Source organism: Stenella coeruleoalba (genome assembly GCF_951394435.1).
Source record: "Stenella coeruleoalba genome assembly, chromosome: 16".
In the NCBI taxonomy this organism is placed as follows: Eukaryota; Metazoa; Chordata; class Mammalia; order Artiodactyla; family Delphinidae; genus Stenella; species Stenella coeruleoalba.
The window spans coordinates 4,539,425-4,564,584 of NC_137162.1; the positions used below are offsets into that span (position 1 = coordinate 4,539,425).

A 25,160-nucleotide genomic window follows, 5' to 3' on the forward strand; every position below is an offset into this window, starting at 1 on the left:
TTTTAAAAAATTGTAAACCTTCCAGCAATGAGCAACATATTATGTACCACTGTTAACTGTACAATTGTGTTTGGTCCTTAGAGAAAAGAAGGCAAGAAGGGTTTCGCGGCGGAGGGACCCTGTTGCATTTCATACCCGTAGGTGCCATGGAAGCTGAGGACCCTCAGGTGGCCGTCTTCCACGGATGCACCGGAGCCAGCCCGGCCGAGCCCGTCCGCCCCGCCCCGCCCCGCGGAGCCCGTCCCCGCTTGCTCCGCCCTCTCCTTTCCCATTGGTCTGCCTCCTCTCCCCTGCGCCCAATCGCAGCGCTTAGCGCCAAATTTGAATCGGTGTTATCGTTTGAATCTGGAGGGCGCGGCGGCGGCTTTCCGCGCCAGAGCCGCTGACGCCGGGCACCTCCGGGACGTCTCTGGGCAGGGTCAGCGGGCCACCGGCGAGGGCGAAGGCGGGAGGAGCGGGGACTGGGGCCACGGCGAAGGTGGGAGCGGGCCAGGGGACTGAGGCCCGGTCCCTGCAGCGGAGGTGGGCGCGTCGCCGGCCCCTCCCGGTGCGGACTCGGGTTGCTCGCCGACGAGCGGCGGAACCACTGCTGTCGCCCCGGGAGACTCGTCCTGGGTGAGCAGCGGCCGGGGAGCTTCGGGGGCGGGGGCAGCCGGAGGGGCGGAGGCCGCGTGGACCACTCGGGGCTATGCGGCCACCAGCGCCGGAGCGCGGCCTTGGCCTGGCTCGTCCTGGGCTCTGGCGTGGGGTCTCGGTGGGAACTCCCGGGAGCCAGGAGCCTGGCGGGCGGCGTCCTGGACGCAGGTCTCTGGAGGGCGCTGGATGGTGGAGGCAGCCCCGGGCCTGGCTGGGGCTTCCACCGGGGTCAGGTAAGGCGTGGGTCGGGGCGGCAGGGGCAGCGGTGAGTAGTACACGCGACCCCAGTTGGTCACTTACAAGTAACTTCTTAGCTCTTTGCTTTAGAATAACCCTCACCCCCTGTGTGTTTTATTTTTGTTATTTTGTCAGTGGCGTGTAGTCAAAGGATTGCTTGTAAGTCGGCTTCAGCAAACCTTTCGATGCCTGACCTTCCGGTACGGATTATAGTCAAAATTCCTGTTTAGAAAATGGGTTCTACAAGACGCCTTGTTACCATTAAAAGGAGCGGGGTCGACGGCCCCCACTTTCCACTGAGCCTTCATACCTGCTTGTTTGGAAGGTGAGCCCTGCCCACCCGCGGACAATTTAGACAATTTAGCTTAAAAAAACCCCTCAATATTACTAACCAGAGATTAACAGACGAGATACACAGCTCTAGGAGTAGGCAGCCCTCGAGTGTGCTCAGGACTTCCTGTGTATTGTCATTGCTACTGGTTGTTTATTATGAAATAGAATTCGAAGACAATGTTTACATAGTTGTGTTTTTTCAGTCAAAGAAAAATTTTTAAATTGATTTGATAAAAATATAACTGGAGAAAAATGTAAAGTCCTGCTTCACTTCAGACTGTCTTTAGAAAGCCATTGTGTTCATCTGAAATCTCTCCAAACTGGGCATTCCTTGGCTGCTGGGGGATATTATTGAACAAGTGAAGGAAGGAATCTGTGCATGGCTTGTCGGTCTTTTTGGAAAAATGGAAATGGGAAGGAAAGTCCTTCTGGTTGTGTTTTGAGAACTTCTCATTTGTTGCCTTGGTGTTGGTGGTGGCAGTAACTCTGGTCCCTGTGTAACAGGCACCATTAATCACACCGCCTCTCCTTTTCTAACATGTGATGAATAAGTTACCCCCCCGTGGAACCCTGTGTGGTGGAACCCTGACCCCCTTCTGCCCCACACCCCATCCTCCCACCAGCCCCACTCCTGCCACGTTCCACCACACTTCAAGCTCTTTCTCCCCTTGGTGCTTTTAGCCAGTTCGAACTTTCACCTCTGGAATTTCTCTACCCTCCTACGCGACTGATTGCTTTACAACTTTCAGAGACAGGGTCCATGTTACCTGAGAAGGAGCCTTTACTGAGCCCTGCTCTTGTCTTTCCTAACCCCACACATGGTGATGAGGCTGTGGCTTGCCTGTCTCACTACGAAGCTCCCCAAGGACAGGGACTGTCTAGTTAATAATTCTGTACTCGGTGTCTGGTGTGGGGCCTGGCATATGAGAGGTGATCACTATTCAGCACTCTGGCAGTTGTCCAGTCATCACATCAGCTGGGAAATTGAGTTTGGAATCAGTGTGCAGCAGTGGTTATCAACTGAGAGCCGTATTGCCCCCCAGGAGCTATTTGGCAAAGTCTGGAGACATTTTTTCCACGTCACAATGTGGGAGGCACGCACCACTGGCCTCAGGGAGCAGAGGTCAGGGTTGCTGCCAAACACCCTACAATGCACAGGGCAGCTCCCGCTACAGAGACCTAGCTGGCCCCAGATGTCAGCAGCACCAGGGTTAAGACCATTGAGCTATAGTGTCTCCTGATGGCCGTCTCCTGCCAAACAGATTCTCAGTTCTAATGAGATCGTCTTTTTCTGTCTCTTGCTGGGATGTTCCGATACCTAAAAATCAAATTCTCTTCTTTGGCTTAAAGTAGCTGTTCACTTTCCATAGCTTCCACTCTCTTCAAAAGGGAGAAACAAAAAACATTTTGGTATCAAATAGCAGTAATTCTGTTATCATATTGTAGTGATTAAGTGTATTTTTATGCGAGATTTTATAATCCAGAAACCCACTCGTAAGTGTTTGTTCATGGTACAGGTAGGAAGGGATATTCTTAGACTCCAGAGGTTCGTACTGAGTACAGAGAGGAGGCGTATGGTCTGCTCAAACGTGTAAAACCACAGGATGGTAACAGGAACACCAGAGACCCAGAGCCTTGCTAAGGGCGTCTTTGATTAGTTTCTGTGTAGGTTTGGGAATTCTTCCTTCAGCTGCTTCCTGCTGATGTTAGTTTTCTGTAAAAAGACAGGTTGCATCTAGATAATTTGTTGTTGCTTGTAGATTAGTGTCTGTAATGATAGGAGGCTTGTGACTGTCAGTTAATAGTGTAGTTTATTTATTTATTTTTGGCTGCATTGGGTCTTCGTTGCTGCGCACGGGCTTCCTCTAGTTGCAGCGAGCGGGGACTACTCTTTGTTGCGGTGCGCAGGCTTCTCATTGCGGTGGCTTCTCTTGTTGCGCAGCACGGGCTCTAGGCGTGCAGGCTTCAGTAATTGTGGCTCGCGGGTTCTAGAGCGCAGGCTCAGGAGTTGTGGAGCACGGGCTTAGTTGCTCCCTGGCATGTGGGATCTTCCCGGACCAGGGCTCAAACCCGTGTCCCCTGCATTGGCAGGCGGATTCCCAACCACTGCACCACGAGGGAAGTCCCAATAATATAGTTTTAAAACAATAAAAAGCTCACAAGTTATGAGCATTTACTGTGTGCCAAGCAAATGACAGACATGAGTAACATTTAATTTTCTGAAGAACACCATGATATGTTTGCCAACGGAGTCCTCTTTGTATATGAAGAAACTGAGACACGGAGAGGTCCTAGCATGAAATAACAGCACTTTAGGTGTTGATTAAACCTTGAAACATACATAGCATTACCAATAAACATGCATAAACCTTTTTTATAGGAAAAAAGAAAAAAGCACAGAGTACAAACGATAAGTATTCTCCAAACTGATGTAAAGTACTCCTTTAGTTGGATCTTATAAGCATAGATATTTTAGTGGAAGGCAATTCAATTTTGTATTCTAATATTTTCCATTATAATTATCTTTAAGTACTCTTAAGTTTTAATGATTTAAAATAGTTGCTTATACAATACTTATAAAAATTGGGGGCAAAATCATTTACATTGCCCAGTTTGTCTTTCCTTTATGTCATTACATTTACAGATCACACATAGTGTCAGGGGCTTCCCAGGTGGCGCAGTGGTTGAGAGTCCGCCTGCCGATGCAGGGGACACAGGTTCGTGCCCTCCTCCGGGAAGATCCCACATGCCGCGGAGCGGCTGGGCCCGTGGGCCATGGCTGCTGAGCCTGCGGGTCCGGAGACTGTGCTCCGCAACGGGAGAGGCCACAACAGTGATAGGCCTGCGTATCGCAAAAAAAAAAAACAAAAAAACATAGTGTCAGATGCTGTTTTATTTTGAATCACTGATGTAAGTTTTTTAAATTGCAGCAACCTAAAAAATCTTTATTCTTTTGAATTAAGGAGTATCGAGTGTGACATTCGTATTCAGCTTCCCGTAGTGTCCAAACAACACTGCAAAATTGAAATCAATGGACAGGAGGTGAGCGGGTTTTTGGAAGTCTGTTTTCTAAAACTTTTCACTTTTTATCCATTTATTAGTTTACATGTTTTCCTCTCTTTCCTACTTGTAGGCAATATTGTTTAATTTCAGTTCCACAAATCCAACACGAGTAAATGGATCTACTTTTGATAAACCTGTACAGCTAAAACATGGAGACGTGATAACTGTTGTTGATCGGTCTTTCAGGTAGGTAAGAAATGGGCTAAAAAGAAATAGACCTTCTGATCCACCAAAAACTAGCCTCACAGTCCATCAGTGATCCTTCTGTAATGCGGGTGAATGTCAACATGTCTGAGGTTGCCATTCCCAACACAGTCTTTATCTAAATTCATACGGATCTAGAAGGAATGGCAGGTGAGGTTTATTGTGTGCTCCAGCTCAAAGATTAGAGAGCACGTAACTATGCCAAGGTGGCCAGGTCCCAAAGGAGGTTCATTTGGTTGCAAGTGTTGTGAAACTGCACTCATTTTATTTTTTTTATTTTAAAGTAAAATACACTCATAGAGAAAGTTACAAAACGAGATGTATGACCCAGCTTACCATGAAGTGAGCAGCCTTGTGATAATCGCCCGTCACGGACCGAACTGTGCTCTCCCTAAATTCCCAAGTTGAAGTCCTGACCCCCGTCCCCAGCTCCCCGGAATGTGGCTGTCTTTGGAAATAGGACCTTGAAAGAGATGATTAAGTTAAAATGAGGCCAGTAGGCTGGGTCCTAATTCAATCCGAGTGGTGTCCTTATAAGAAGAGGAGATTAGGACACAGAAGCCAGGGAAGGAGGTGTTCAGAGTGATGACTGTGCCAAGCGGCAGCAGAGGGCGGCCAGAGCCCAGGAGAGAGGCCCCAAGGAAGCCAACCCTGCCGACACCTTGATCTTGGACTTCCAGCCTCTGGAACTGTGAGAAAATAAATTTCTCTTGTTTAAGCCACCCAGGGTGTGACATTTTGTTATAGAACTAATACACCACCCAAGTCATAAACAGCATTTCCAGAAGTTTCTTTCATGCATCTTCTAATCATTACTTCTTCCCCGCACCAAGTAAACCACTAATGTGGCTTTTCTGATAGCATGAAAGTCTTTAGAGTTCTACTGCTAAGCATGCATCTCTAACTGCTATGGTTTTGTCTGCCTTTATCAAACTCCATAAAGTAGTAACTGAGTTCTGCTTTTACGGTTGTGGGATTCATAGCCTGGATTGGAATGGATGGATTCATCCCAGTTTGTTCCTCTCGCTGTTTAAGGATTTCACTGAAATAAGATCCACAGTTACATACACAATTAATTCATTCTGGATGGACATTTGAGTAATTTCCAGTTTCTGAAATGAGTCAGAGCTTGCTTTTTATGATCAGATATGGTTACATTTTTACTAATCTGTCCTGGGTGTTTGGAAAAAATGTGTGTTCCACAGCTGCTGCGTGGAGTGCTCTGTCTGTGTAGGTCCCTCAGATTCTAATTCCTGACTCTAGAATCCTAGTAAAATTTTCCCCTGATTCTTAGTTACCTGGACAGGTAAGCTGAAATCACGCATTGAAGTTTTTTTTTTCTTTTTGTTTTTTACCTTTGTCAGTTTTTTGCGTCCGATATTTTGAGGCCATACTATGGGTTTAAATTAAGAATTATCTCCTCTTGGTGTGGATGAAGCTGTATCATGTATCATTCTGAAATGTCCTGTATGTTTAGTAATGCTTTTTTTTTCTTTTGTGCTGGATGCGGGCCTCTCACTGTTGTGGCCTCTCCTGCTGCGGAGCACAGGCTCCAGACGCACAGGCTCAGCGGCCATGGCTCAGAGGCCCAGCCGCTCCGCGGCATGTGGGATCTTCCCGGACCGGGGCACGAACCCGCGTCCCCTGCATCGGCAGGCGGACTCTCAACCACGGCGCCACCAGGGAAGCCCTTAGTAATGCTTTTGATGAGAGATTTCATACTATAGTTTTTTTGTTGTTTTTTTTTAATCACATTGCTTTCAACTTTCATAATCCTTAAGGTTTAGATGACCTTTTGGAACCAGCTGTTAGGTGCACTTTTGTCTATAACTGGTTGATCTTGACGGATTGACCCTTTTATCATTATAAAATGTGCAATGTCTCTGTGAATAATTTTTATCTTACAGTCTATTTTGTCTGGTATTGGTACAGCCTCTCCACCTCTCTTCTGGTTCCTGTTTGCATGGTATATCTTTTCCCATCATTATCCTTTCATTCTATTTGTGTCTTTGACTCTAAATTGTGTCTCTCGTAGGCAGATGTAGTTGGATCGCTTTTGTCATCCATTCTGCCAATGGAACTCCATTACTGCCTTCATTTGTATTAAATAGATATTTTCTAATTTGAATATCCTGGTCGTTTCTTTTTCTGTGCTTTTTGTGAATTTGCCTTCATTTTTAAAGGGTATTTTTTATTAGCTAGAGAAATAAATATTATTTCTAGGCAGGAAATATTTGATGAGGAATGGAGAGCAGAAGTATGTCCCCCAAATGAGATGCTGCTCAAATTAAGATTAGTTGAGATGACAAAATACCTCCAACAAAGACTAAGACATGGGTCATAGGAAGAAGGGCTTGATTCAGAACTCTGGCACCACGAGAAAGTTCCAGACGACTGGCTGCTTCAGAGCTTACGTAGATGGCATCTAAATTCGAATCAGGCTGTCTCACCGAGGTACCAGAGTTCAGTATGTGTTATAAAAGTTTCTGTGAATGGATACCTGAGGTCTGCTAGAACAACCGTGTCTCTTGCTAAATATCTTTGCATCTTCCTAAAATGTGCCTGTCTTTGTTCAGATACACATAGAGTAAGTGGGAAGCTGAAAAGATCATAGTGATCTTAAAGTAGAGCTCTGTGGTTACCTGTGGTGAATGACATCACAGAGTGATAAAGGTGTCAGATGCCACCCAGCTTCCTGGTTGACCTTCCAAGCCATCAGATGATTTCCACGAACAAAAACTAGCAGACACCAGGTTTTGCTCTCTTGTGCAGTTGGTTCCAACACAGGAGGTGTTCAGGGAAGTTGTTGAATCTTACAGACTAGTCAGGGTTCAGAAATTTAATCTGGTCCCAACCTCTGACCGTGGTGTTCCAGAAGAAACCAATTTACCTAAGTTTTTAGCATAAAAACACTTTCCTGATTTCTTTCCATGAATACGGTAATATCTTGAGTAAAACCTGATCTTTGTTCCTTGCTCCTTGGACATTAGTCAGATGTGGAAGTTTTATCATTGGTTACAAATCTTTAATCTGAATATATGCCTGTCATTCTGTGCACTTCAGGTATGAAAATGAAAGTCATCAGAATGGAAGCAAGTCACCTGCATTTCCAGGACAAAGACGGGAACAGGTGATGGGGAGATATTAGGGAACTTTGGGCTCTGATTCTTTTGCATGATGATATGAAGTCATTTATATGCACTTTGACACTGATTTCTCACAAGGGAGAACGACTTACCAGTTATAGTAGGAAAATGTCGCTAAGGTAGTAAAACAAGTTGAACTTAGATATATTAAGATAATTTAAACTATCCTTCCTCTTTTATTCAAAATGAGAGTACTAGGTGTTACACTTTGGGCCCAAAGTAACTCACAATATGATTTTGCAAACCTTTGGTTAGGGCAACCCTGACGCAGAACTCAGATTCCAGAACCACATGATCTGGAGGCTCAGTTTTTGTCCCATTGTTCTCATTGGTCTTTATTCATCCAGAATAATCACATCAGAGCTGTAGGTACCAATGATGCTTCCCAGTTTTGACAGACATGACCCACGACACTGGAGGAGAGTTACTGCCCTGTGTCTATCAGTGGAGAAAACGTATTCCAAACAGCCCACCTTATTAAAATGCAGTCTGGGCCCATCCTGGGAGATTTAGTAGGACTTAGGAGGTTCTGGGTTACTCCTGAGACTTCCTATCCTTCTTACTTTTTATGAAGCTACTCAAGCTATTCTCTTCTGACCAGGTTGGAATTCCCTGGCTTAAGAGTCTTAGCACAGATACTCCTGAAATCAGCAGTGGGCTCTGCATTTGAAGTTCCCTGCTCCTGCCATGTGCCCTTGCTTCCCCAGAGGACTAACTTTAATGTCAACCCTGCTCATCAGCTTTGGGGGAAAGCTAGCTTTTGAGGTATCCCACCCACCAACCAACACTGCTTCTAACTCGTTAGTAGGTATAAGGAAACCAACCAAAAAGCTGGACTATGGGTTAGATAAGAGGTCCCAGTGGTCTATGACCTGTTCGTTATCTGGATTATGATAAAGTAAATATTGAAGTTGAATACTTAGAACATGTTATTTGACAGTGATTTTTATGGCTATTGGATATTATAGTACAAAAAATATGGGCTTGTATTTTGCACACAGTTTTAAATTTTAATTCATTTTTATTGTTCAGTCATATGATTCCTTTTGTCAACCTCAGATTGGAAGTTAGAAATCGAGCCCTCACATGGGAAGTTTGAGAAGCAGCGTATTCAATACCAAGATATCGGAAATTGATTAAAGAAAGAAGTTAAAGTATTTGCCTTTGGATATATTTTGTGATTTCCACCCCTAATAATTCAGAGGATATTATTTTTCCTCCTTTGAAACAATATTGGACTTTTATATCTTACATCTGTGTTATTCTGTAGTTGTTCCTTACCCTCTAAAAAGCTGCCTGGGAAGGAATGTGAAGGTGGCCCAGCAGGAGGGCTGCACCCCAGCTCCCTGCTCTGAGGGTACAGGGCCTCTGGGTGCATTGTTTTCGCTTTTGCCTTAACGTCTGGGCTTTCAGATAAACCCTTAGTACCTGCCAGCAATGAGCACACATGCTAAGTGGAGCCCCACTTCACCCACGGGTCCTCTAGCCAACTTCTGATAAAACTGTGTAAAGTCAATAATTCTGTGCCCTTGGTAGGTTCCCAGATACTGAGTGGATGATGTTTACTTTTAGCTTTGATTCTTCTTTCACAGAAGTTCAAGGAAGTTATAAAAAGTCACTGCCGTTCAATTTAAGCAATTTTAATCTTCAAGTTTGTTTCTTATTCTATTACTATATTTTTAAAAAATCAACTGAGAAATGCTTGTGTTATGAGTACCAGCCCAATGTCTTCGGCTCGTTTCTCAAAGTCGCTGTAAGTTCTCTAAGAACAGTTGGGTAGAGAAGGTCATCAAAGGAAGAACATTTTAGTAAATGTGACTGTCGGTATTTGAAAAGGCATCTAAATTGCTGTTCTTATCTGCCAATTCACAGGAGCCTTCGCGTCGGGTCTCAAGATCTAGCTTCCCTTCCAACCTTGGTTAGTAGATTTTTGGTTTTGTCTGGGATCCTGTAAGATCTGTTCTCTATGTAGCTTTGTGGCAAGGAAGGGACAGACATAGGCAGACACGTGAGTTAACTTTTCTCCCAAGTGACGTATGGGCTCCATATGCTTGTTGGAGGGTCCATGTAGAGACGACTGTCATGCTCAGTTGTTGCCCCTAATTCTGAGCAGATTGATAGCATTGGATGTCTCCTGTTGGTTATAGGAGGTATAGGAGGCTAAAGTGATTTATTTATTTTCATCATGGAACTAGTACCAGAACACCATTAGAATACATTTTGGACATTAAGAAATTTGTAGGCTAAGTGGAAAGCTAGGTTTTTAAGACAATTTGAAATAATTTTAAAATGTGAATATTGCCCATGTTAATCATTGAGAAAATCTCGAATTTCTGCTTCCTATTTCATAACTCATTGTCAAGATGGAAAAGTTCAAGATTCCAGTGCCCGTTCAAAATTCACGGAAGACGCTGCTTCCGGAAGGCCTGTGGTGCATGGGAAGAATGTCACAGGAGCTGGTATTGTCTCAGGTGGCTCAGAAGATCCTGTTGCTGGGAAGACACCTAACAGCGTTCATTCCTCAGAACGTCCTGGAGATAACGGCAGAAATGCAACAGCTCCCACTGCTGGGGATTCTCAAGAAGGTTCCGGTGTAACATTCGGGATCAGTAATGGAGAACTGAAGGCTTTTTCCTCTAGAAAGTGTCTTAAGGAGAGTGACCAAAATGAGTCTCCCTTTAGGAAGCTTTATGAGTCAATGAAGGTGGAGTTAGATGTGAAATCAGGAAAAGTCAATGTTCTTCAGAATCGCAGAAAATCAGGATCACAGAGTCATTGCACACCAGAAAAAGAAAGCACTGGTGGTTTACAGAGCGAGACTCTGGTCTCACTTAAATCCAGACCCAAATCGGGCCAAAGCCCCCAAATTAAGGCAGACCCTGCTTCAGGAGAACAAGGAAGTAGCCAGACTGAGGGGAAGAGGAGTGATGAGCCATTTCAGACGCCCAAGGAGACCAGGAGTCCCAGCAGCCTCTGCACAGAGGTAGAGACGCTGCAAACCACGACCCCCGAACCATATTCACAACAAAGTCCCTCACGGAGTGGGCGGAGTGAAGACCTGAGTGTTGTCGATGGTGGTGCGTCCCTGAACCTAGATCAAAGTGAAGGCTCCAGGGCAGATATTAAAACGTTTCCTCCTCGGAAGTTCTTACCTAGTATTCAAACGCCCGTTAAAGTTGAGAGTTTTGGAAATACACCAGAAAAACTTTGCCCCGGAAAGAGGAAGAGGAATCCTACAAATGTTGACGATCTGACAACAGAAACAGAGATTCTGCATCAGACAATTTCAGCTCCATTGGTCCCTCAAGTTGAAAGGAAGATTCAAAGCGATTTTCTCAACAAGCCTGAGAAGCTGGGCATGGCAGCGGATCCGGTGAGCCCTGGGTTACCCGGTCTTAGCTCGGCTGATGGCAGCAGCTTCGGCGATTCCACGAGTAAGTTTATTTAACTGTAAATTTATTCCCCCCCCAGGTTTACTACTACCTTATGTCTAGGTATGAATTAGTGGGACCTTCCTTCATTCACGAATGATTAGCTCTGTGAGGCACATGAAGGCCCATATTCATCATCTACTCATAGATTTGCATGAAGACCCAGATAACCAACCAACCAGAGCAGTGCTGGTTATTAGGGGAGAATTAGCAGGCGTCTAAGGAGATAAGCTGGTCCAAAAGCATATCTGATTCTTCTGTCTACCACAGAACACAGGAGAATAAGCATAAGCATAATTGCTTTTAACAGGAGTTTAATTCTGAACTATAAGCTCTTTTATCCTATGAGTTTGATCCTCTAGAATAAGTCAGTGGAAATCCCTTGGAACTCTTTTCATGTGGGGTGGCTCTTAAAACACACCTGCCCCATCCCCATGGGTCTACGTGCCAGGTGTTCTTCTACGTGCCGTTCAGACCCTCATTTCCCATCCTCTCTTCTGGCAGCAGGAGGGCCCACGGGACAGGAGTTTTGTTATCTTCCTTTTGCAAATGGGGAAACCAGTAACCTAATGGCACCCCATGGGTGGCAGAGATGTGACCCGTGGAGCAGGCGTGGCAGCTCCAGGGCCTCCCACGCTCCTCGGGGGCCCCCAGGTGTTCCGATGCTGTGCCCTGCCATCAGCTCTGCTTCTGCAGGGAGCCCCCAGGGCAGGGGTGTGTGGCTCTGAAAGCAGACCCACGCACATCAGTCACGGAGTCCCCACAAGTCTTACAAACGGGTCGCCTCACTCAGGCAAGGGTTTATGTTGACAAGTGGTTCACAAAGATGGATAGTGGGGCTTGGGACGCGTGAATTGCCCATCTGTCAATATCACCAGGAGAGGTTTCCAGCTCGAATTCTACTCGCTGGGTAGGTCTGAGACCCAAGTGTGGGTCTCTTGGAAAAGCTTTCTCAGGCCACTGCTGAAGCCTCATCCCCTTCATCCCCCTGCTCCGAAGTGGGAGCCACTGCTCCAGGCCACTCCCTTTATTAAGCTCTGTCCGCATAGGACTTGTCAATGTTTAAAGAAAGTCCTTGTCCTGTCAGGTTGGGACTTGGCATTTAGTGGTTTGTCCTGGATCTTTCCTGAGCTCTTGAAGCAGCATCACCTTCGTCAACATCACAAGAGAGTAAAGGTGTGTGAGGTGCCAGGTTTCAGTGAATTTACAGTAAGTTTGTCTTCAATGGTAAATGGAAACAAGTCACACCTATGGTACTGTTCTCCTTTGCCCTCTCCACGTCTGTACCCGTTCCTCTAGATAAGATGGATGGGGTGTCCCTGAAGAGGAGGCGGGTCTCCTTTGGTGGTCGCCTGAGACCTGAATTATTCGATGAAAACTTACCTCCCAACACACCTCTCAAAAGAGGAGAGACACCAAAGCAAAGAAGGTCTCTGGTCACCCACACGCCAACCGTCCTGAAGAAAATCATCAAGGTGAGTTTACCCACTGGTCCCCGCTTCGGATCTGATGATAGCACACATCCTTGGTCCATATTCTTTCCAACCCCTCACACTAGTAGAATGACAATGAACACCTTTTTCTTTCTAATAACAAAGTAAAAATATAAAAGTCTCTGTGAGAGCTCATTCATGTGGGTGTTGGGAACTGAGCACCTGGGTTCCTAACCATGGCCCGAGGGTGACTGAGCACAGGTGGGTCCTCAGGACTTTCCTTCTCTGCAGAGGCCTCCTGCTGACCACACTTGCAGGGCCAGGTGGTCATGCTAGGGTTATAGTCAATACATTTGGAAAGAATCTGGAGGCATCACGACACAGAAGCGTAAGGTTCTGGTGTTTTCCCTTTAGAATTACAAGGTGGAAAGAAAACCTTGGACGGCAGCACACCCATGACTTTCATCATCAGCTCTTTACAATTTTTCATCACCTACCCTAGGCTGTGACCTTAGATCTCTAGAAAGGTGTTGGCCCACAGCTCGCCTTCATCAGAGGGCCTGGGAAGCCTTTAATTTCCTTTCACACTAACAGACGTGTGAAGTATGTCTCCTTTCCTTCCCTTTTATATGGGCTCCCGGAAGTGAGTGGCTGTCTTTCCATGCAGATCAAAGGTGGTTAAATTCCCACGGACGGTGTTTCCTTGGACTTAGATAAGAGCCTCACTCATGAGGAAGTTCCTTTCATCTTTCCACCTGAAATACCCCAATTAAGATTTGTTCGGTGCTTTCTTCCCCCACCCCCGCCACTTTTTTTTTTTTTTTTTTTAAGTGAGAGACGTAGACTCGCATCTCTACCATATACTTGACAGACACTGGTTGAAACGTTTGGTGCTTCCAGATTTAAACAGTTTGGGATTGACACGTACACACGGCTATATTTAAAATAGATAACCAACAAGGACCTGCTGTATAGCACAGGGAACTCTGTTCAATATTCTGCAATAACCTAAATGGGAAAAGAATTTGAAAAAGAATAGATACATGTATATGTATAACTGAATCACTTTGCTGTACACCTGACACTAACACAACATCGTTAATCACCTATACTCCAATATAAAATAAATAGAAAGCCTGGTGGTGCTGAACTCTCTTAGCTTTTGCTTGTCTTTAAAGCTTTTGATTTCTCTGTCGAATCCAGATAAGATCCTTGCCAAGTAGAGTAATCTTGGTTGTAGTTTCTTCCCTTTCATCACTTTAAATATATCATGCCACTCCCTTCTGGCTTGCAGAGTTTCTGCTGAGAAATCAGCTGTTAACCTTATGGGAGTTCCCTTGTATGTTATTTGTCGTTTTTCCCTTGTTGCTTTCAGTAATTTTTCTTTGTCTTTAATTTTTGCCAGTTTGATTACTATGTGTCTCTGTGTGTTTCTCCTTGGGTTTATCCTGTATGGGACTCTGCTTCCTGGACTTGGGTGGCTATTTCCTTTCCATGTTAGGGAAGTTTTCGACTATAATTTCTTCAAATATTTTCTCTGTTCCTTTCTCTCTCTCTTCTCCTTCTGGGACCCCTATAGTGCGAATGTTGTTGTGTTTAATGTTGTCCCGTTTAATGCTGTCCCAGAGGTCTCTTAGGCTGTCTTCACTTCTTTTCATATTTTCTTCTTTATTCTGCTCTGCAGCAGTGAATTCCACCATTCTGTCTTCCAGGTCACTTATCTGTTCTTCTGCCTCAGTTATTCTGCTATTGATTCCTTCAAGTGTATTTTTCATTTCAGTTATTGTATTGTTCATCTCTGTTTGTTTGTTCTTTAATTCTTCTAGGTCTTTGTTAAATATTTCTTGCATCTTCTCAATCTTTGCCTCCATTCTTTTTCCCAGGTCCTGGATCATCTTCACTTTCATTATTCTGAATTCCTTTTCTGGAAGGTTGCCTATCTCCACTTCACTTAGTTGTTTTCCTGGGGTTTTATCTTGTTCCTTCATCTGGTACGTAGCCCTCTGCCTTTTCATCTTGTCTCTCTTTCTGTGAATGTGGTTTTAGTTCCACAGGCTGCAGGATGGTAGTTCTTCTTGCTTCTGCTGTCTGCCTTCTGGTGGATGAGGCTATCTGAGAGGCTTGTGCAAGCTTCCTGATGGAAGGGACTGGTGGTGGGTAGATCTGACTGTTGCTCTGGTGGGCAGAGCTCAGTAAAACTTTAATCCGATTGTCTGCTGATGGGTGGGGCTGGGTTCCCTCCCTGCTGGTTGTTTGGCCTGAGGCGACCCAACACTGGAGCCTACCCGGCTCTTTGGTGCGGCTAATAGGGGACTCTGGGAGGGCTCACGCCAAGGAGTACTTCGCAGAACTTCTGCTCCCAGTGTCCTTGTCCCTTGGTGAACCACAGCCACCCCCCCACCCCCCTCTGCAGGAGACCCTCCAACACCAGCAGGTAGGTCTGGTTCAGTCTCCTATGGGGTCACTGCTCCTTCCCCTGGGTCCCAATGCACACAGTACTTTGTGTGTGCCCTCTAAGAGTGGAGTCTCTGTTTCCCCCAGTCCTGTTGAATTCCTGCAATCAACTCCTGCTAGCCTTCAAAGTCTGATTCTCTGGGAATTCCTCCTACCGTTGCTGGACCCTCAGGTTGGGAAGCCTGATGTGGGGCTCAGAACCTTCACTCCAGTTGGTGGACTTCTGTGGTATTAGTGTTGTCCAGTTTGTGAGTCACCCACCCAGCGGTTATGGGATTTGATTTTATTGTGATTGCGCCCCTCCTACCGTCTCACTGTGGCTTCTCCTTTGTCTTTGGATGTGGGGTGTCTTTTTTGGTGAGTTCCAGTATCTTCCTGTCGATGATTGTTCAGCAGTTAGTTGTGATTCCAGTGCTCGCACAAGAGGGATTGAGCACACTTCCTACTCCGTCATCTTGAGCCTACAGAGAAGTTATATTTGTGGTGAGGTTTCTTATATTTGTGGTGAGGTTTCTTACGCACATTTAAATCTTGTCAGGAGCAGCCTCAGCCGTCAGGGAAAGAAGATTCTTCAGAAGTCTGTCTGGAGGCGACTGCACAGGATGCGTTTGTGAGGCCTCCAGCTCCTAACGCTGCTCCCGCTTCTCCAGATGCGCCCGGCCGATGCCGTAGCTTATCCAAGGCGTCTTCCATCTCCAGCGACAGCAAATCTCCACATCAGACAGATATTCCCAAGAGAGGACGGAGAAAAAGTAGCAACCTGCCCTCCAAGAGAGCTTCCGTGGATCGAAGCCAGCATGGCATCTTACAGATGATTTATTCCAAGAGAAGGAGTGGCGCTTCTGAGGCCAATTTAGTTGGTTAGTGTTGTATCAGCAGATAGGTTTCAAGGTTGATTTTCTCGTTAGTGCCGGTTTTGAAGTCTCAACATCTTTTCCCTGTGACAGTGGCAAAATCGTGGGCAGACGTGGTAAAACTGGGCACCAAGCAGACCCAGACCAGAGCTGTTCAACGTGGACCTCCAAGACCCCTGAGCAAGAGGCAAAGAAGAACCAATAATACCCCGAAGGTAGGGGTTCCAATGTGCATTGCTCTTTGATACATAATATGATTAAGGGATGCATTAAGTGTGGATTGAGACTTTGACGCTTTATTGACTTCCTGATTGTTTTCCAGAAGCTGACTGGCATCGTTCACAATCAATTTAGCACAGGCCACGCAAACTCCCCCTGTACCATAATAATAGGGAAAGCTCACATCGAGAAAGTGAACGGGCCAGCTCGGCCCTACAGGATGCTGAACAACTTCGTGGTCAACAAACCAATGGACTTTAGTGAAGATCTTTCAGGTAAAAGCATAGCCATGGCTCTTGGGAACCAGAACGCTTTCATCCTCCTGCGTGGGTCCACATGGGTGGGTATCACGTTTGTTTATCTGCTGTGCATGGGACAGGAGGATAAACAATCTAGTCAACTCGGAGGGTCATGATATTCAAGGAACAGGGTGCTGGACTGGAGAACAAGGCCAGGTCCCTGACGATTTGGAGTCACGTGGCCTGTAGGAAGCAGGTATGGCAGGAAATGCACATCTTTACCTGGGAGAGCAGCGTGGGTATACGACGTTGGCAGCGGCTTTATGGTGAAAAAGCAGCCTTGCTCTTATAATTGCCAGAGTCGGAGCAATAGGTTTGAGTGATGTTTTGCTTCAAGGTTTCTTTTCCTTCCGTGTAGCTTAGCTGGTTCATGAAACAAAGGCTTCTCTGAGCCATTCATAGTTGAGCCAGTATTGCTATTTTCAGTAAAAGTGTGATGTGAGCTGCTGACACTTGTCCTGGATTAGAACCACGGCAGGACCCTGGGTTTGGGATTTTCTGCTACGTCGTTTGACCAGTGGTTTCCATTCTGAGCACCTATAGAGGGAGGTGACACTTGAATCCATTAGGTGGAACCTAGTTTTTATTTCCTGGCGGATTTTAAGATGGGAGAATTGTTGTACCACTTATAAAACCTATGCAAGATACCCTCCAATTAGAATCACATTTGGATCAACATATTTATTAGCTTTTTAAAAGCAAACTATAAAAATGTAGAACAGTGATAGCCAGAGTTCTGATAGCATGCTCCATGAGTAAAAAACAATTTGAGCTTATACCACCCAATACGCAGATACTGTGTATGCTTGTAAATTATGCCCACGTGCGAGTGTACTACTATATATGTTACGAAGCATTGAAGGCAAATTCTCAAAAATATTTATAAGAGGGCTTCCCTGGTGGCGCAGTGGTTGAGAATCCGCCTGCAGATGCAGGGGACGCGGGTTCGTGCTCTGGGAAGATCCCACATGCCGCGGAGCGGCTGGGCCCGTGAGCCATGGCCACTGGGCCTGCACGTCCGGAGCCTGTGCTCCGCAACGGGAGAGGCCACAACAGTGCGAGGCCCGTGTACCGAAAAAAAAAAAAAAACATATTTATAAGATAAGTAGAAGTTTAAATAGTACCTGGGATGGTAAATTTTTTCAGCCTTCCTTCAAAACATTTTTCTAGACACTCAACAAAGGCCCCCCCCTCGGTGTGAGTACTTTTATGACAAAACATTAATATGTGATGAAATATTAAATCTTGGATATTTTAAGTAAGGCCTGAACGGTGGCGGAGGAATGAGCTTTTTAAGTGAGTTGCCTGGCTTGGGTGCCTTCAGAACAGGCTTCCCAAACACAATTTGCAGACGGCTGCCAGACTGAGAGAGTCGGCTGCTGGTCTGTTTTGGTCCATTGATGTCAGAATGAGAAAAGTAAGAAGACAGGAGGAGAATGAGAGTTTGAGAAACTTAAGTCTTCCCTTTAGAGAACTGGATGGGTTTGCTTGTTTGTTTTCTGAGATTATGTTAGTACTACCTTTTGGTGTTAAAATGAAAAGATGGTGATATTAGTACTTGACCATACTAAAAATGGGCAGTCCTATCTCACTTTTAACATTTGGACATTTTATTTGTACGTAAACTCTTGTAGTGCATAACCTAGGACTTATCGAAGGAGCCTGAGGGCCCTGCATTTGGGGATGCATGGAGAGGGACCCTGGAGGGCAGCCTCTGTCCTCTGGCCAATGCTCACAGCTGGAGTTCACTCTAGAAGAGGGTGGACATCAACTTCCTTCATTACATTCTTTCCAAGAGGAAGGCCAGAGAAGAGGCCATATATGAGTCTAACTTGCCATTGCCCTCTTCAAAATATGGGTTCACAGCTGATGCATCAACCTCTCCTGTGAGACCCTGTCTCCCAGAAGTTCTAGGGAGTGATCTGTTGTTTGCCTTCCGACATCTCCTCTGTTGTACGTGAGGACAGGCATGCTGATTTGCAGTTATGAGCAGTCTGTTAACTGTTTTTCCACTATTTTCATGTAACAGGGCTGCCTGAAATGTTCAAGACTCCAGTGAAAGAGAAACCACAAAGGATGAGCCTGTGTCCCTCCACTTTTTCAAATTCAGAGGATTTGCTTGGAGAAGAGCTTCCAGTACCTCATTCAGGAGGAAAACCTCTGCTGTGTGCTTCAGAAAATTCTGGTGGGTTTCCTTTTTTTCCCCTGGCACTTTGATCTTTTCAGTGGAAACTGTAGATGGTCTTTTTTCACAACAGCTACTGTATTATTTCGCTACGACAGATATTCCTGATAAAGTACCATGTCCAGCTTCCCTGTCCCATTGTTCTTAGGGGAGGTTTCTATCAGCAGCTGAAGCAGTACTGGCTTTCAGAGACTTGCATGGAAAGGCATACGCCTGTTTACTAACCGTAAACTACGGGTGTACACGTGGCCTTCTTCATTTAGCATAAGTAAAGAGGCTGACAAGCAGGAAAGTGTAATGATCTCTCATCATACTTATATGTAAATTACTCAAATGTCAGAGTGCTGTCAATCACCAAAGAGAAAGGCAGCAGGTGTGCACCACGCAGGTACTCCTGTTAATCTCTGGTTGGGCACCTGCCGCAGGGTGAGAGTGAGATGTGAGTCTGTTTCTCTCTCATTTACACTGGTCACCGAGTTTCTGTCATAGAGGGGACAGTGTGCTACACTCAAGATGCTTCCTGTTGCTAAAGAATTGATGTTTCCCGTGTAACGTGGCCCCTTAGTGCACTAAGTGTAACCCATATTATTGCATTGGTGGTCCAGCAGATGAAACAGCCGTTTCTCACGTTTGATGAAACAAATGTGTGTGTTCAGCTCACTGAGACCTGGCTGGCAGCCTAAGGAATGCTTTTCTTTTATCCGATCCCCATAGACCCTTACCACTGCCTATGCATGACCCCACTCTGTGTCACCCAAAAACATTGTTCTTAATTGTGTGTGGTTCATGTCAGGCAGATTTATGGCCACGTAGGCAGCCTCGTATCCTGAGATGGATGGGAGGCTGGTTTATTGGCTCTTAAATACCTCGTGAGGCTAAAACACCACATTGGCGCACGGTGCACAGCATATACTCATCATGCATGTTTTAATTTCTTATAGGACAGAATGTGTCCCCCGGGACTCAAGATGCACCTAAAGAGCTGTCTGATCAACGTTCTGCAAGCCCTGCCTTAAGACGCCAGAGTATTAAAATTAAAATAGATGAAAGTATTACGAAAACTCCCAGGAACGTGTATAAAACAGCAGGTGCTGAGATGGAAACTCCAGTGTCTGAGGCAATGACACCAAAGACAACATCAAGTGCAAAGAAGTTGAGAAGGTCCATGGAGCTCAGAAGCTCACAGGCACCAGGTGTAGAGTGTAAAAACGAAGGCCCAAAACCTGACGCTCTTGAGAACGTCTTGGGAAGATGTCTGAGGAAAGCACCACAGCCAGAGCAGAAGCTGGAGGGAGATGCGAAGGAGAGCGAAGCGCGGACAGAGCACATGGGGTCAAAAGAGAATTCCAAACACACGATAGCCGTGAGGGGACCAAGGAGAGCCTCAGAGCTGAGGTGTGAGCTAGCAGCAGACCTGGCCGCCCTCGAGAGCTTGCAGGAGACACAGCCTGAGGAAGACCAGCGGGACATCCCAAGTCTCCTACAGACCCCAGCTCATGCCAAGGAAGCAGTGGATGCAGAGAACAGAGCCACAAAAATGCTCTGTAAATCTCCCAGATCAGGAACAGTCGGCACGCCCACCAGGACAAACACACAGCTCAAGACACCTTCCTGGAACGCGGAGGTAGAAGATGCCTCGGCCCTCGGAAAACTCACACAGACACCCGGGAAGACTATGCCCATGCACAGACAACCAGGTGACGATAAAAGCATCAAACTGTTTCAGGAAACTCCAAAGCAGAAACCAGACCCTGCAGAAAATGTAGCTGGAAGTAAGAGGCGGCCAAGGACACCCAAGGGAAAGGCCCCACCCCTGGAAGACCTGGCTGGCTTCAAAGAGCTCTTCCAAACCCCACACCATGCCAAGGAACCCATGATTGATGACAAAACCCCCAAAATGCTCTGCCAATCTCCACAACTAGAACCAGTCAACACACCAAGTAGAAAGGGACGTCTCAAGACACCTTCCCAGAAAGTGGATGTACAGGGAGATGTCTCAGCTCTCAGGAAGCCTCAACAAACACCAGGGGAAACCACACACTCACACAGAGAACCAGAGGGTGCTGACGGAGGCATTGCAGTGTCTCGGGAAGCTCCAGAAGAAAAACTGGACCCTGCAGAAAATGTAACTGGAAGCAAGAGGCAGCCAAGGACACCCAAGGAAAAGGCCCCGCCCCTGGAAGACCTGGCTGGCTTCAAAGAGCTCTTCCAAACCCCAGATCATGCAAAGCAACCGATGACTGATGACACACCTACCACAATACCCTATAAATCTCCACCAGCAGAAGCAGTCAACATGCCAACAAGTAGCAAGAGATGGCTCCAGACACCTTCCCAGAAAGTGGATGTGCAGGAAAATGTCTCGGCTCTCAGGAAGCCCACACACTCACGCAGAGAACCAGAGGGTGCTGACAGAGGCACTGCAGTGTCTCAGGAAGCTCGAGGAGGAAAGCTGGGCCCCACAGAAAATGTAATTGGAAGCAAGAGGCGGCCAAAAACACCCAAGGAAAAGGCCCCACCCCTGGAAGACCTGGTTGGCTTCAAAGAGCTCTTCCAAACACCAAATCACACAGTGGAACCAATGAGTGCTGACAAAATCTTCAAAATGCTCTGCCAATCTCCACAGCTAGAACCAATCAACACACCAAGTAGAAAGGGACGTCTCAAGACACCTTCCCAGAAAGTGGATGTGCAGGAAGATGTCTCAGCTCTCAGGAAGCCCACACAATCACACAGAGAACCAGAGGGTGGCGACAGAGGCATTGTGGTGTCTCAGGAAGCTCCAGGAGAAAAACTCGACCCTGTAAAAAATGGAACTGGAAGCAAGAGGCCGCCAAGGACACCCAAGGAAAAGGCCTCACCCCTGGAACACCTGGCTGGCTTCAAAGAGCTCTTCCAAACCCCACATCAAGCCAAGGAACCAGTGACTGAGGGCAGAACCCCCAAAATGCTCTGCCGATCTCCACCACCAGAACCAGTTGTCACATCAACCAGCATGACCAGACGTCTCAAGACACCTTCCCAGAGAGTGGCTGTGCAGGAAGACCTCTCAGCTCTCAGGGAGCCCACACACTCACACAGAGAACCAGAGGGTGGTGACGGAGGCATTGCAGTGTCTCAGGAAGCTCCAGAAGAAAGGCTGGACCCTGCAGAAAATGTAATTGGAAGCAAGAGGCGGCTAAGGACACCCAAGGAAAAGGCCCCACCCCTGGAAGACCTGGCTGGCTTCAAAGAGCTCTTCCAAACCCCAGATCATGCAGAGGAACAAATGACTAATGAGAAAACCACCACAATACCCTATACATCTCCAGCAGTAGAACCAGTCACCAGGCGAACAGGTAGAAAGAGACGATTCAAGTCACCACCAGGGAAAGTGGATGCAGAAGAGCTCTCAGCGCCCAGGAAGCCCACACAGACACCAGGGGGAGCCAGACATTCAGACAGAGAACGAGCGGATGGTGATAAAAGCATCAAATTATCTAAGGAAACTCCAAAGCAGAAACTAGACTCAGCAGAAAATATAAACGGAAGCAAGAGGCCGCCAAGGACACCCAAGGAAAAGGTGCAATGTCTAGAAGACCTGGCGGGTTTCAAAGAGCTCTTCCAAACCCCAGATCATGCCAAGGAACCAAGGGCTGTTGTCAAAACTCCCCAAACGCTCTGCATGTCCTCCCAACCACAGCTAATTGTCACACCAACCAATAGGAAGAGATGGCTCAAGACACCTCTGGGGAAAGCAGATGTAGAGACAGAGCTCTCAGCATGCAGAATGACACAGACACCAGGGGAAACTGGGCACTCAGAGGGAGAACCAGTAGATGATGATAAAAGCATCAAATTGTTTCAGGAAACTCCACATCAGAAACTGGACTCATCAGAAAATGTAAGTGGAAGTAAGAGGCGGCCAAGGACACCCAAGGGAAAGGCCCCACCGCTGGAAGACCTGGCTGGCCTCAAAGAGCTCTTCCAAACCCCAGATCATGCCAAGGAACCAACGACTGATGACAGACCCACCAACATACCTCGTCAATCTCCACAACCAGAACCAGCCAACACACCAAGTAGAAAGGGACGTCTCAAGACACCTTCCCAGAAAGTGGATGTGCAGGAAGACGTCTCAGCTCTCAGGAAGCCTCAACAAACACCAGGGGAAACCACACACTCACACAGAGAACCAGAGGGTGCTGACGGAGGCATTGCAGTGTCTCGGGAAGCTCCAGCAGAGAAACTGGACCCTACAGAAAATGTAACTAGAAGCAAGAGGCGGCCGAGAACACCAAGGAAAACGGCCCCACCCCTGGAAGACCTGGCTGGCTTCAAAGAGCTCTTCCAAACCCCACATCAAGCCAAGGAACCAATGACTGAGGACAGAACCCCCAAAATGCTCTGCCGATCTCCACCACCAGAACCAGTTGTCACATCAACCAGCATGACCAGACGTCTCAAGACACCTTCCCAGAGAGTGGCTGTGCAGGAAGACCTCTCAGCTCTCGGGAAGCCCACACACTCACACAGAGAACCAGAGGGTGGTGACGGAGGCATTGCAGTGTCTCAGGAAGCTCCAGAAGAAAGGCTGGACCCTGCAGAAAATGTAATTGGAAGCAAGAGGCGGCTAAGGACACCCAAGGAAAAGGCCCCACCCCTGGAAGACCTGGCTGGCTTCAAAGAGCTCTTCCAAACCCCAGATCATGCAGAGGAACAAATGACTAATGAGAAAACCACCACAATACCCTATACATCTCCAGCAGTAGAACCAGTCACCAGGCGAACAGGTAGAAAGAGACGATTCAAGTCACCACCAGGGAAAGTGGATGCAGAAGAGCTCTCAGCGCCCAGGAAGCCCACACAGACACCAGGAGGAGCCAGACATTCAGACAGAGAACGAGCGGATGGTGATAAAAGCATCAAATTATCTAAGGAAACTCCAAAGCAGAAACTAGACTCAGCAGAAAATATAAACGGAAGCAAGAGGCCGCCAAGGACACCCAAGGAAAAGGTCCAATGTCTAGAAGACCTGGCGGGCTTCAAAGAGCTCTTCCAAACCCCAGATCATGCAGAGGAACAAATGACTAATGAGAAAACCACCACAATACCCTATACATCTCCAGCAGTAGAACCAGTCACCAGGCGAACAGGTAGAAAGAGACGGTTCAAGTCACCACCAGGGAAAGTGGATGCAGAAGAGCCCTCAGCTCCCAGGAAGCCCACACAGACACCAGGGGATACGCAGAGAGAGCCTGTATGTGATGAAAAAGACAGCAAAGCGTTTAAGGAAAATTCAAGACACAAATTGGTCCTGGCAGAAAATGTAATTGGCATCAAGAGTCGGCTAAGAACATTGAAGGAAAAGGCTCAACCTGTGGAAGACTTGTGCAGTTTCAACGAGCCCTTCCAAAAGCCAGGTCAGGCCAAGGAACCAGTGAGCGATGGTAAAATCGCTCCAGTGCCCTGCCAATCTCCACCAGCCGGACCAGTCACCAGGCCAGCAAGTAGAAAGAGGCGACTCAAGTCACCGCCAGAGAAAGTGGGTGTAGAAGAGCCCTCAGCTCCCAGGAAGCCCACACAGACACCAGGGGATATGCAGAGAGAGCCTGTATGTGATGAAAAAGACAGCAAAGTGATTAAGGAAACTTCAAGGCAGAGACTCAACCCTGCAGAAAATGTAATTGGCATCAAGCGTCGGCTAAGAACATTTAAGGAAAAGACCCAACCCGTGGAAGACTCGTGCAGTTTCAACGAGCCCTTCCAAAAGCCAGGTCAGGCCAAAGAACCGGTGAGTGACGTTAAAATCACTGCAGTGCCCTGCCAGTCTCCACCAGCCGGACCAGTCACCAGGCCAGCAAGTAGAAGGAGGCGGCTCCAGTCACCACTGGGAAAAGTAGCCCTAGAAGAGCTCTCAGTACTCAGAGAGCCCATCCCAACAGCAGGGGAAACCATGCACAGAGAACCAGTAGGTGATGAGAACAATACCAAAGTGTTTAAGGAAACTTCAAGGCAGAACCCGGACTCAGCAGGAAATGTAATTTGTGTCAAGAGTCGGCGAAGAACATTTAAGGAAAAATCCCAACCCCTGGAAGATCCGGCCAGTTTCAAAGAGCTCTTCCAAAAGCCAGATCAGGCCAGTGAACTGGGAAACAATGCTTCTGCAGTTAAGAGAGCCCCAAAGCAAACAGCGGACAGAAGAAGACCTGTAGAAATATCCCGAAGAGTCCTCAGGGCCCCTAAAGTAAGGTTCATGGGAGACCTTGTGGGCAGCAGAAGAGACCCTGTACAATCACCAGGTGAAAACTGCATCTCCCCATCCCCCAAGAGGAAACTGGGAGAAGATGCAAGGGTTGTGGGCAGGAAGAGGCTATGCCCCACGATGGCTGCACAGGACGCTGAGGAAGAGAAGCCCCTCCAGAAGAAGCAGAGGACAGCCCCCAGGGAGAGACGGGAGCCCCCCAAACCCTCGGGAGTGAAGAAGAGAAGTCTGAGGATTTTGGCACAAAGGACTAAACCTGTGGGAAACCTGCCCAACAATGACATGAAAACTAAAGCTACGGATCCACAAGGAGAAGACACTCCAAATAAGGTAATGGTGGTGTGATGTCATCGTGTGATGTAATCGTACCATGTCATCTTGGGTGGATGCTCTCCATTCTGGTATAACGTTTGCTATAAATT

General features: G+C 46.9%; 3 protein-coding genes across 3 annotated transcripts; all 3 read left to right on the plus strand.

Moving 5' to 3' along the window:
* Positions 1-485: 485 nt before the first annotated feature.
* On the plus strand, positions 486-19,753 carry LOC307175157 (proliferation marker protein Ki-67-like; the record flags this gene model as incomplete). The annotated part of the gene is made up of 13 exons (XM_079900024.1): positions 486-615; positions 1,009-1,198; positions 4,170-4,248; positions 4,340-4,455; positions 7,537-7,603; positions 9,492-9,537; positions 12,350-12,525; positions 15,476-15,797; positions 15,885-16,006; positions 16,114-16,285; positions 18,339-18,494; positions 19,436-19,519; positions 19,746-19,753. The coding sequence occupies exons 2-13, from the start codon at positions 1,107-1,109 to the stop codon at positions 19,751-19,753; spliced, it is 1,440 nt and encodes a 479-aa protein (XP_079756150.1). The 5' UTR covers positions 486-615; positions 1,009-1,106.
* Positions 9,656-11,092, plus strand: LOC307175701 (proliferation marker protein Ki-67-like; the record flags this gene model as incomplete). Its single annotated transcript, XM_079901086.1, has 2 exons — positions 9,656-9,686; positions 9,983-11,092. 2 exons carry the CDS (start codon positions 9,656-9,658, stop codon positions 11,065-11,067), a joined length of 1,116 nt encoding a protein of 371 aa, XP_079757212.1. The 3' UTR covers positions 11,068-11,092.
* A 68-nt stretch (positions 19,754-19,821) lies between the features above and the next one.
* On the plus strand, positions 19,822-21,493 carry LOC307175158 (proliferation marker protein Ki-67-like; the record flags this gene model as incomplete). The annotated part of the gene is made up of 2 exons (XM_079900025.1): positions 19,822-21,027; positions 21,467-21,493. The coding sequence occupies 2 exons, from the start codon at positions 19,822-19,824 to the stop codon at positions 21,491-21,493; spliced, it is 1,233 nt and encodes a 410-aa protein (XP_079756151.1).
* Positions 21,494-25,160: the final 3,667 nt, after the last annotated feature.